General features: G+C 42.3%; 1 protein-coding gene across 4 annotated transcripts in view; it reads left to right on the forward strand.

The window, feature by feature from the left end:
- dym (dymeclin) overlaps nt 1–12,631 on the forward strand; it is a 209,872-nt gene that overhangs the window by 675 nt on the left and 196,566 nt on the right. For 2 of the 4 annotated variants that reach the window (XM_046305083.1, XM_046305085.1), the window contains exons 2-4: nt 1,022–1,237; nt 6,854–6,906; nt 7,254–7,347. In XM_046305083.1, the coding sequence (XP_046161039.1) occupies nt 1,098–1,237; nt 6,854–6,906; nt 7,254–7,347 (287 nt within the window). In that variant the 5' untranslated portion in view covers nt 1,022–1,097. The remainder of the gene's footprint in view (nt 1–1,021; nt 1,238–6,853; nt 6,907–7,253; nt 7,348–12,631) is intronic. The other 2 variants (XM_046305084.1, XM_046305087.1) reach the window with 1 other exon arrangement.

Genomic DNA, 12,631 nt, shown 5'->3' on the forward strand with positions numbered 1-12,631 from the left:
ATGGACACCTTTCTGTATTAACTAGCTAATACTTTAATGTCTGGTCGATATGATCATTTTGTAAACTTAAAATGATAACTCTGTCACAGATGTGGCACTATTGCTGAAGGCCATGACATGGGTGTGATCAAATGAATGTGTGTACTAAAGGTGTGTAAGCAAACCGTAAGTCGATGGGCCAAACTCATCCTGTATTGCACCAAGTATGTTGAACAATGAAAATGCCACGTAATGCATCACTATGCACCAGGCAGTCAATGTTTGTCACCTTACATGCATTGTGTGACAAAGTCAGCGCGTACACTTAAATGAATTCAGCCTGTCACGTTTGGAAGGAAGCCTGCTGTCATGACACCTTGCTCCCAGTGGTTCAGTATAAACAGATCCCGAACAGCGAACCTGTTTGGGACAAGAGAATATTCATCAACAGCAGGCGACAGCTGAGTCAGTATGTTCACATTCTGCCAAATGGGTCATATTTCCAAAATCAAGACAAGCTCACAAAAAGCTTCCAAACAGGGCAGAAATCCTCAAGACATATTCTGTGAAGGATATGAGGATGCAACCAGACAGATAGATGTGTCATGAGACAGATTTGGGCCCGAATGTAATTAGGTCATTAGTCAGTTAAATAAGAAAAAATTAAAATGTCTCAGATGCCATGCATGTTGCTGACTACTGGTGGTGTGAGGAGAGTTGGCTAAGTTTCATAGCTTTGCAATGCATAATTTAATGTAGCAAGTGGATCATTGCTGACTCCACAGCCAATGTCAAATGTAAACCGCTCCCACCAGGGAACAGGGAGATTCTTCTAGATCAGAAGTAGGCCTAAGTCTCAGGTAGAGGAGAGGATTGTTAAACATCATAGGTACCCAGTAATTTAGAATTAGGAGTCAGGATTTTGTCATATTTCCTGTTTCATGAACCAAACCTATTTTATTCTATCAGATTCAGATAAGTAGACCTAATGTGTGTACCGGATGACCGAGTAGCCTAATCTCTTCTTGGTTCTCTTCCCCAGTACAGTGCCCAGTGTGGTAGTGGGAGATGAGGCAGTGAGAAAGAGAGCCTCTCCTCAGACCCCGTGTACTCAGGAGATGGGAGCCAACACCAGCCAGGTCAGTGACCTGTGTGAGAACCAGAGCCTCAGGACCCTGATCGGAACAGAGTCCATCTCAGAGAATGATCCCTTCTGGAACCAGCTCATCTCTTTCACCTTCATCAGTCCCACTAGCAGGTAATAACATGATCATCTGAATGATTAAAGTAGCAGTACTAAACTCAGCCCAAAAATATACGTCCTCTCACTGCGTTTATTTTCAGCAAACTTAACATGTGTAAATATTTGTATGAACATAAAATTCAACAACTGAGACATAAACTGAACAAGTTCCACAGACATGTGACTAACAGAAATGGAATAATGTGTCCCTGAACAAAGGTGGGGTCAAAATCAAAAGTAATAGTCAGTATCTGTTGTGGCCACCAGCTGCATTAAGTACTGCAGTGCATGTCCTCCTCATGGACTGCAACAGATTTGCCAGTTCTTACTGTGAGATGTTACCCCACTCTTCCACCAAGGCACCTGCAAGTTCCCAGACATTTCTGGGTGGAATGGCCTTAGCCCTCACCCTCCGATCCAACAGGTCCCAGATGTTCTCAATGGAATTGAGATCCGGGCTCTTCACTGGCCATGGCAGAACACTGACATTCTTATCTTGCAGGAAATCACGCACAGAACAATTAGTGTGGCTGGTGGCATTGTCATGCTGGAGGGTCATTTCAGGATGAGCCTGTAGGAAGGTTACAACATGAGGGAGGAGGATGTCCTCCCTGTAACGTACAGCATTAAGATTGCCTGCAATGACAACGAGCTCAGTCCGATGATGATGATGTGACACACCGCCCGAGACCATGACGGACCCTCCACCTCCAAATTGATCCTGCTCCAGAGTACAGGCCTCGGTGTAACGCTCATTCCTTCTACGATAAACGTGAATCCAACCATCACCCCTGGTGAGACTAAACCGCTACTCATCAGTGAAGAGCATTTTTTTCCCAGCCCTGTCTGTTCCAGCGACGGTGGGTTTGTGCCCATAGGCGACGACATTACTGGTGTACCTGTCCCGCAGGTGTGATGATCGGCTGTACCGATCCTGTGCAGGTGTTGTCACAAGTGGTCTGCCACTGCGAGGACGATCAGCTGTCCATCCTGTCCCCTGTAGCGCTGTCTTAGGCGTCTCACAGTACGGATATTGCAATTTATTGCCCTGGCCACATCTGCAGTCCTCATGCCTCCTTGCAGCATGCCTAAGGCATGTTCACGCAGATGAGCAGGGACCCTGGGCATCTTTCTTTTGGTGTTTTTCAGAGTCGGTAGAAATGCCTCTTTAGTGTCCTAAGTTTTCATAATTGTGACGTTAATTGCCTACCGTCTGTAAACTGTTAGTGTCTTAACGACTGTTCCACAGGTGCATGTTCATTTAATTGTTTATGGTCATTGAACAAGCATGGGAAACAGTGTTTAAACCCTTTACAATAAAGATCTATGAAGTTAATTCATAAAAATCCAAATATCTTTGAAAGACAGAGTCCTGAAAATGGGATGTTTATTTTTTTGCTGAGTTTAGCATGGTCCCAGATTAGTTTGCTGTACAAGCAACTCCTATGGTCATTGATATGCCACAGACTACCCTGTTCATCCCCTCTATCAGGAAAGAACATGTTAAAGTAACTAGTTGGTTGTGCTCAGGGGTGAAAGTAGATTTTATTTAGTACCAGTACACGACACCCAAGGACGTGCATATGTTTTTCATAGCCTAGATGTAATCATAGAATTCCATGAAGAACTCCTAATCATTTCATTTGACCTCTGTGGGTCTAGTAAAGATTTGTCATATCACTTTCAACATGTACACTGAACCAAAAAATATTAACGCACTTAGTGTTGGTCCCATGTTTCATGAGCTGAAATAAAAGATCCCAGAAATGTTCCGTATGCTCAGTAAACTTATTTCTCTTAACAAACTCTTCTTAACAAATTTGGTTTACATCCCTGTTAGTGAACGTTTCTCTGCAAAAGATCATCCATCAACCTAACACGTGTGGCATATTTGTCAAGTGTGTCATATAAGCAGCATGATCATTACGCAGGTGCACCTTGTGCTGGGGACAATGCAATTGGCATACTGACTGTAGGAATGTCCACTAGAGCTGTTGCCAGAGAATTTAATATTCATTTCTCTACCATAAGCCACCTCCAACGTTGTTTTAGAGAATTTAGCAGTACGTCCAACCGGCCTCACAACCACAGACCACGTGTATGGCATCGTGTGGGCGAGCAATTTCCCGATGTCAACGTTTGTGAACAGAGTGCCCCATGGTGGGGTTATGGTATGGCCATTCATCCGCCACCATCACCTCATGTTTCAGCATGATAAAACACGTCCCCATGTTGCAAGGATCTGGACACAATTCCTGGAAGCTGAAAATGTCCCTGTTCTTCCATGGCCTGCGTACTCACCAGACATGTCACCCCTTTGATCACATTTGGGATGCTCTGGATTGACGAGTACGACAGTATGTTCCAGTTCCCGCCAAAATCGAGAAACTTCGCACAGCCATTGAAGAGGAGTGGGACAACATTCCACAGTCCACAATCAACAGCCTGATCAACTCTATGGGAAGGAGATGCATTGTGCAGTATGAGGCAAATGGTGGTCACACCAGATGCTCACTGGTTTTTTGATACCTTTTCAGAGTATTCAGACCTTTTCACTTTTTCCACATTTTGTTTGGTTACAGCCTTATTCTAAAATGGATTAAATTCAAATGTTTCCTCGTCGATCTCCACACAATACCACATAATGACAAAGCGAAAACAGAAATACCTTATTTATATAAGTATTCACACACTTTGCTATGAGACTTGAAATTGAGCTCAGGTGTATCCTGTTTCCATTTATTATCCTTGATGTTTCTGCAACTTGATTGGAATACACCTGTGGTAAATTCAATTGATTATACATGATTTGGAAAGGCACTCACCTGTCTATATAAGGACTTGTCCGTAGAGCTCCGAGACAGAATTGTGTCAAGGCACACATTTCTGCAGCATTGAAGGTCCCCAAAACAGTGGCCTCGATCATTCTTAAATGCAACAACTTTAGAACCACCAAGATTCTCCCTAGAGCTGGCCGCCCGGCCAAACTGAGCAATCGTAGGAGAAGAGCCTTGGTCATGGAGGTTAGCAAGAACCCAATCGTCACTCTGACACAGCTCCAGAGTTCCTCTGTGGAGATGGGAGAACCTTCCAGAAGGACAACCATCTCTGGAGTTTTATGGTGGAGTGGCCAGATGGAAGCCACTCCTCAGTAAAAGGCATATGACAGCCTATTTGGAGTTCGCCAAAAGGCACCTAAAGACTCTCAGACCATGAGAAACAAGATTTTCTGGTCTGATGAAACCCAAGATTGAACTCTTTGGCCTGAATGCAAAGCGTCACATCTGGTGGAAACCAGGCACCGCTCATCACCTAGGCCAATACCATCCATACGGTGAAGCATGGTGGTGGCAGTATGTTTTTCAGCGGCAGGCACTGTGAGACTAGTCAAGATCGAAGGAAAGACGAAGGGAAGACCTGCCTTAGAGCACCTTCCAACAGGACAACAACCCAAAGCACACAGCCAAGACAACACAGAAGTGCTATAATGCCAACTCCTTATCACTCAATAAAACAATGCCACTAACAGAACCAGTCTAGACAACCACAACAATTACAATTCAATTGGTTTAAACAAATAGGCAAAAGGAATCCATGCGACGGGTACTAGGTTACTTTAGTAGCCCAGTCCCAGATCTGTTTGCTTTATAGCCAACTCCTTGCAGCCAATGACCATTGAGGTTGGCAAGACGGCACAAACAGATCTGGGACCAGGTTAATCAAATAGGCCAGGGTAGATGATGTATTCTCTTAATCCTATTTGTTTAATCACATTGAAAGGGAATTTTTGAAATACAGGTGGTGTTGTCACACAGAATTACACGTTTCTCCTGAAACGGGACATGTGTTTTAGATCAAACAAAAGGTTTGTAATGTTCACCATGGCTTCACTGCAGCCTAACCTCTTTCCCAGTTACGTTGTTAACTGTCTAACACACACATACACACTGTGCTTTTGAACTCTGGTTCGAACACATTTTTTCCCTCTGTTACCTTGACGATAAGTACCCGATTGTCATACTTGAGTAAAAGTAAAGATACCTTAATAGACAATGACTCAAGTAAAAGTGAAAGTCACCCAGTAAAATATTGCTTGAGAAAGTCTATTTGGTTTTAAATATACTAAGTATCAAAAGTAAATGTGATTGCAAAAATATACTTAATTATCAAAAGTAAAAGTATAAATACTTTCAAATTCCTTATATTACGCAAACCAGACAGCACCATTTTTCTTTTTTGTGGTTGTAAATTTACAGATAGCCAGGGGTACGCACCAACACTCAGACATAATTTTCAAATGCAGCATGTGTTTAGTGCGCATCAGATCAGATGCAGTAGGGATGACCAGGGGTGTTCTCTTGATAAGTGTGGTGTTTCTGTCCTGCTAAGCATTTAAAATGTAACGAGTACTTTTGGGTGTCAGGGAAAATGTATGGAGTAAAAAGAGCATCACATTCTTTAAGGAATGTAGTGAAGTAAAAGTAAAAGTTGTCAAATATAAATAGTAAAGTACAGAGAGCCCAAAAAACTACTTAAGTAGTACTTTCAAGTATATTTTACTTTTTCACCACTGCAATTTCGTGATATCTAATTGGTAGTTAGTCTTGTCCCATCGCTGCAACTCCCCTATGGACGCGGGAGAGTCTAAAGCCATGCGTCTCCCTGAAACACGACGCTGCGAGCCGCACTGCTTCTTGAAAAACACTGCTCGCTTAACCCGGAAGCCAGCCAACACCAATGTGTTGGAGGAAGCACCGTCTAGCTGGTTACAGTTACCTTTCAGGCGCACGGCCCGCCACAAGGAATCGCTAGAGCGAGATGGGACAATGAAATCTCCGCCGGCCAAACCCTCCCCTAACCCGTACGACGCTGGGACAATTGTGTGCCGCCTCATGGGTCTCCTGGTTACGGCGGCTTTGACACCGCCTGGGATCGAACCCTGGTCTGTAGTGACACCTCAAACACTGCAAAGCATTGCCTTAGACTGCTGAGCCACTCGGGAGGCCTGTAATGTACTCACTTATCGGTTGAAAAATAATTTGTATTAGAAATATCTAATACTCTTATATTTCCATGAATGAGTGTTGTGACTATACACACTGCTTGACAGTAGAGGGCACAATGGAGCATCAGTGATGGTAAAATGGATGAACTTGAGTTTACGTTTACATTACATTTACATTACATTTACATTACGTTTACATTACATTTAAGTCATTTAGCAGACGCTCTTATCCAGAGCGACTTACAAATTGGTGCATTCACCTTATGACATCCAGTGGAACAGTCACTTTACAATAGTGCATCTAAATGACACCGCCTGGGATCTAAATGACTAAATTAGCTGACACTGATTTAGTCAGTTCACAAGTGGAAGGATTGCAGTTTAATTGTCCCTGGTAAAGGAAGGACCATAGCTCTCTTATGTGAACTCTTGAGATACAGTGCTTGCCCATATCAGATCGAGCTGCTGTGGCTGCTGTCATTTTTCTTCTACATCTGCATTGCTTACGCTTTGGGGTTTTAGGCTGGGTTCTGTATAGGCACTTTGTGACATCTGCTGATGTAAAAAGGGTTAAATGTCTTTACTCTCTTCTGTGTCTTGCTCTCTCTTCTTTCTCCCCCCCACAGTGGGGACTCCAAGCTGTTGGAAGAGGCTGTCATTCCCCTCGCCAAGATCCTGAGTAGGTCTCATGTTTGTGTATTAAGCTTGTCTGTTAACCTTTTCTACTTATTTGGGCTTTGTTGATTGGGTCAGCGGCCATCGTTTACACCAAAACAAGCTTTTACATTTACTGATTTCAAACTACAAACTTCATTGAGTGCTACATTTAATCTTCTGATATTTACAGACTTTTATTTGACAGATTTACCTGTAGTAAACCTGTAGAAAGCATGTTATCATCAGTAATTATATTATCTTTGTTTCATAAACAAGACGGTATAGATTATTGATGTGCTATGTGTCAGAATCACCAAGCAGTCTTTTTAAATACTATGTACTTCCTCTCTCCTGTCCCTCTCTCTACAGTTGAGAACAATCCCAGAACAGGGAATTTTGGAGCCCTGGTGAGAATATTCCTGGGAAGAACCAAAGAGCTGAAAATATCCACAGAATGCCAAGAGTAAGTATCATGTGAAAACTAATTGTAAAGGGGACAGAATCATCAAAATGAATAGTTTAAGTCATATGTTATACTCTCAATGTTGAAGTCAATGACTGGGTTGAAGTGGTGATGCTGCAACCATTGACATTTCTCATTGGAATCTAGAGGTAGGCCTATAGTTGTGGGACAGTGACATGGTTAGTTAAATAATAAATACGTCCTGTGCTGTACCCTATGGAGAGATGATGCAGAACACCAGTTTGGGGAACCCTGTATTAGCAGAGGAGTCGGATAGATAGTACCAGTCAAGAGTTTGGACACACCTACTCAGTCAAGGGTTGTTCTTTATTTTTACTATTTTCTTGATTTATATAATAATGAATATATCAAAACTATGAAATAACACATGGAATCATGTAGTAACCAAAAAAGTGTTAAACAAATCAAAATATATTTTATATTTTATTCTTCAAAGTAGCCACCCTTTGCCTTGATGACGGCGTTGCACACTGTTTGGCTTTTTCTCAACCAGCTTCATGAGGTAGTCACCTGGAATGCATTTCAATTAACAGGTGTGCCTTGTTAAAAGTTAAATTGTAGTATTTCTTTCCTTAAAAAAAACCTCTTTGGGATAGGGGGCAGCATTTTCACTTTTGGATAAATAGCATGCCCAATTTCAACAACCTCTACTCATGCCAAGAATATAAGATATGCATATTATTAGTAGATTTTGATAGAAAACACTCTGAAGTTTCTAAAACTGTTTGAATCATGTCTGTGAGTATAACAGAACTTATGTAGCAGGCAAAACTCCGAGGACTAACCATTCAGAATTGTTTTTGAGGTCACTGTCTATTCAATACATTTTCATTGGGGAAATGGAATTCTAAGGCACTTGTTTGAAGTTCCTACCGCTTCCACTGGATGTCACCAGTCTTTGGAAAATGGTTGAGGTTATTCCTTTGTGAAATTAAGAAGTACGGCCATCTTGAAACAGTAACACTGTTGAGAGTTGGGCAAGACTAGAAAAGTAGCGTCAGTTTCTTGTCCTGTATTGAAAACAGATAGACCCTTCTTGAATTTGGTCGATTATTCATGTTTAAAAATACCTAAAGTTGTATTACAAAAGTAGTTAGAAATGTTTTGGCAAAGTTTACAGGTAACTTTTGAGATATTTTGTAGTGAAGTTGGGCAAATTAGAAGCTGTTTTTTTTCTGGATCAAACGCGCCAAATAAATGGACATTTTGGATATATATGGACGGAATTAATTGAACAAAATGACCATTTGTGATGTTTATGGGACATATTGGGGTGCCAACAAAAGAAGCTCATCAAAGGTAAGGCATGATTTATATTTTATTTCTGCGTTTTGTGTAGCGCCTGCAGTGTTGAAATATTATTTCTCTCTTTGTTTACTGTTGTGCTATCATCAGATGCTTTCGCCGAAAAGCCTTTTTGAAATCTGACATGTTGGCTGTATTCACAACGAGTGTAGCTTTAATTTGGTATCTTACATGTGTGATTTAATGAAAGTTTGAATTTTATAGTATTTTATTTGAATCTGGCGCTCTGCATTTTCCCTGGCAATTGGCCAAGTGGGACATTAGGATCCCGCCTATCCCAGAGAGGTTAATGCGTTTGAGTTGTGTTGTGACAAGGTAGGGTTGGTATACAGAAGATAATATGGACTTGTTCTTTTACCAAGTAGAGCTATGTCAGAAACAGCTCAAATGAGCAAAGAGAAACTACATTCCTTTAACACATGAAGGTCAGTCAATGCAGAAAATGTCAAGAACTTTGAAAGAAGTTGTAAAAACCATCAAGCTCTATAATGAAAATGAAACTGTCTCATGAGGATCGCCAAAGGAATGAAAGACCCAGAGTCACCTCTGATGCAGAGGATAAGTTCATTAAAGTTACCAACCTCAGAAATTGCAGCCCAAATAAATGCTTCAGAGTTCAAGTAACAGACACATCTCAGCATTAACTGTTCAATTGAGACTGTGTGAATCAGGCCCTTCATGGTACTTCCGGCGCCGACAGAGATGGCCGCCTTGCTTCGTGTTCCTAGGAAACTATGCAGTATTTTTTATTTTTTTACGTGTTATTTCTTACATTGGTACCCCATGTAATCTTAGGTTTCATTACATACAGTCGGGAGGAACTACTGAATATAAGAGCAACGTCAACTCACCATCATTACGACCAGGAATATGACTTTCCCGAATCGGATCCTGTGTTCTGCCTTCCACCTAGGACAATGGATCGGATCCCAGCTGGCGACCCAAAACAACGACGCCGTAAAAGAGGCAAAACGAAGCGGTCTTCTGGTCAGGTTCCGGATACGGGCACATCGCGCACCACTCCCTAGCATACTACTCGCCAATGTCCAGGCTCTTGACACAAGGTTGATGAAATCCGAACAAGGGTAGCATTCCAGAGAGACATCACAGACTGTAACGTTCTTTGCTTCACGGAAACATGGCTCACTCGAGACGCTAACGGAGTCGGTGCAGCTAGCTGGTTTCTTCACGCATCGCGCCGACAGAAACAACCATCTTTCAGGTAAGAAGAAGGGCGGGGGTGTATGCCTTATGATTAACGAGACGTGGTGTGATCATAACATCATACAGGAACTCAAGTCCTTCTGTTCACCTGACTTAGAATACCTCACAATCAAATGTCGACCGCATTATCTACAAAGGGAATTCTCTTCGATTATAATCACAGACATATATATTCCCCGCTCCCCAAGCAGACACATCGATGGTCCTGAACAAACTTTATTTGACTCTTTGCAAACTGGAAACCACATATCCTGAGGCTGCATTCATTGTAGATGGGGATTTGAACAAGGCTAATCTGAAAACAAGACTCCCTAAATTGTATCAGCATATCGATTACGCAGCCAGGGCTGGTAAAACCCTGGATCATTGTTATTCTAACTTCTGCGACGCATATAAGACCCTGCCCCGCTCTCCTTTCGGAAAAGCTGACCACGACTCCATTTTGTTGCTCCCAGCCTACAGACGGAGACTAAAACAGGAAGCTCCTGCGTTCAGGTCTGTTCAACGCTTCTCCAACCAATCTGATTCCACGCTTCAAGACCGCTTCGATCACGCGGACTAGGATATGTTACGCATTGCGTCCAACAACAACATTGACTAATACGCTGAGTTCATTAGAAAGTGCATTGAAGATGTCGTACCCATAGCAACGATTAAAACATTCCCAAACTAGAAACCGTGGATTGATGGCAGCATTCGCGTGAAACTGAAAGTGCGAACCACTGCTTTTAACCAGGGCAAGGTGACCGGAAACATGACCGAATACAAACAGTGTAGCTATTCCCTCCGCAAGGCAAACAAACAAGCTAAGCGTCAGTATAGAGACAAAGTAGCCTAATGATGGCATGCTTCACCGACAGTGACAGCTCTCTGGAGTTCATATTGAGGGTTAACAGCAACAGATTTCAAATGCAAATGCCACACTTGAAAATCAACTCAAACTTTTTATCTGCTTACTTGTAAATTAACTAATGAGGGAATAACACACACCTGGCCAAGTCTGCACTTTCAGCTCATTCATATTTAATTCATATTTACTTTCAAATCCAATATGCTGTGGTAGACAGCTAAAATAGTAATTACTTGGTCAATGTCCAAATATTTATGGACCTGATTTTATGTGGGAACTCCTTCAAGACTGTTGGAAAAGCATTCCCGGTGAAACTGGTTGAGAGAATGCCAAGAGTGTGCAAAGCTTTCATCAAGGCAAAGGGTGGCTACTTTGAAGAATCTAAAATATAAAATATATTTTGATTTAACACTTTTTTGGTTACTACATGATTCCATATGTGTTATTTAATTGTTTTGATGTCTTCACTATTATTCTACAATGTAGAAAATAGTAAAAATAAAGTAAACCCCTTGAATGAGTAGGTGTGTCAACTTTTCACTGGTACTTAAAAAAAAAAAAGATTTCCCAAGACAGACCAGCCTCTAGCAAGACAAGAGAGCCACCAGGCCTCTCAGTAATTAGTGGAGTCAGGGCGGCTCAAAGTTTGCCAGCTAGATCTGACAAAGATGTGTGCGGTGGAAAGGTGTCTGTGAACCTACCCTGCTTCCCATGAAACACCGGGGTTTACGTTCACATAGAAGCTCACCATAGTTACAAGGGAAGCCATTATGATGGGCATATTCCTTGAATGTGTGTTAATAGGAGTGTTGGTGTGCATGGTTGTAAGTAATAGAGCTACGTTGGTTGAATGTGTGCGTTTATGAACTCATCATAGTTACAAGCAATGCTATTACTTTATTCAGGTTTTGGCTTTAATGTGAGTGTTGTTTGAGTGTGTGTTTATGTTAGTGTTGGTGTGCGTTCATGACCTGGGGTCCATATGTATGATCATACATGAGGTCAGAGGTTCATCCTTCCCGTCTGTGAGCGTAGTCCAGGCTACTGCACGTCTCTAAAGCGGATGTGTCACGAGTCACAACAACCGTTGTTACCCAGCAGGACCCAGTGTCTGTGGTTGTGAGAGAGACTGCTCTTGACTGTGGTAGTCAAGGCTGCTGTGTGTCGTATCTCTAGTGAGCGGTTGACACACACACACACACACACACACACACACACACACACACACACACACACACACACACACACACACACACACACACACACACACACACACACACACACACACACACACACACACACACACACACACACACACACACACACACACACACACACACACACACACACACACACACACACACACACACACACACACGCTGCTGCTGTCACCGGACCCGCTGTAGATCTGCAGGATCCAGTCAGTCTCGGACAAGCAGTCGGGTCACAGGATATAAGGATGAAAGTATCTCGTTGCCACAGGGTCCCTCTGCTGTTGCCCTGACAACATCTCTTTGCCACCTGTTATTATGACAGGGTTGTTTACTACCCCATTCAGTGACTTCAGTTCCCCTCAACCCTACTCTGGGATATCCAACCAAATCACTTTACTTTATGGTCAACATTGACCATATTGGAGAGTGGAATAACTTGTTTTTTTTTTTGTGAGCCTGTTTTCATGGCTATTCCTTCCTGGTCTTGTCTTTATGCATAGTAGGCTAAATCAAATGTCATTGGTCACGTACAACATGTTTAGCAGACATTGCGTGTGTAGCAGGATGCTTGTGTTCCTAGCTCCAACAGTGCTAGTCTATGTATGACAGATTTCTCTTGTCTTCATAATGTCTCAAATGACAAAGTAAATGTTGTTCTGTTCTCCTCTCC

Source organism: Oncorhynchus gorbuscha, linkage group LG16 (assembly GCF_021184085.1).
Source record: "Oncorhynchus gorbuscha isolate QuinsamMale2020 ecotype Even-year linkage group LG16, OgorEven_v1.0, whole genome shotgun sequence".
Lineage (NCBI taxonomy): Eukaryota > Metazoa > Chordata > Actinopteri > Salmoniformes > Salmonidae > Oncorhynchus > Oncorhynchus gorbuscha.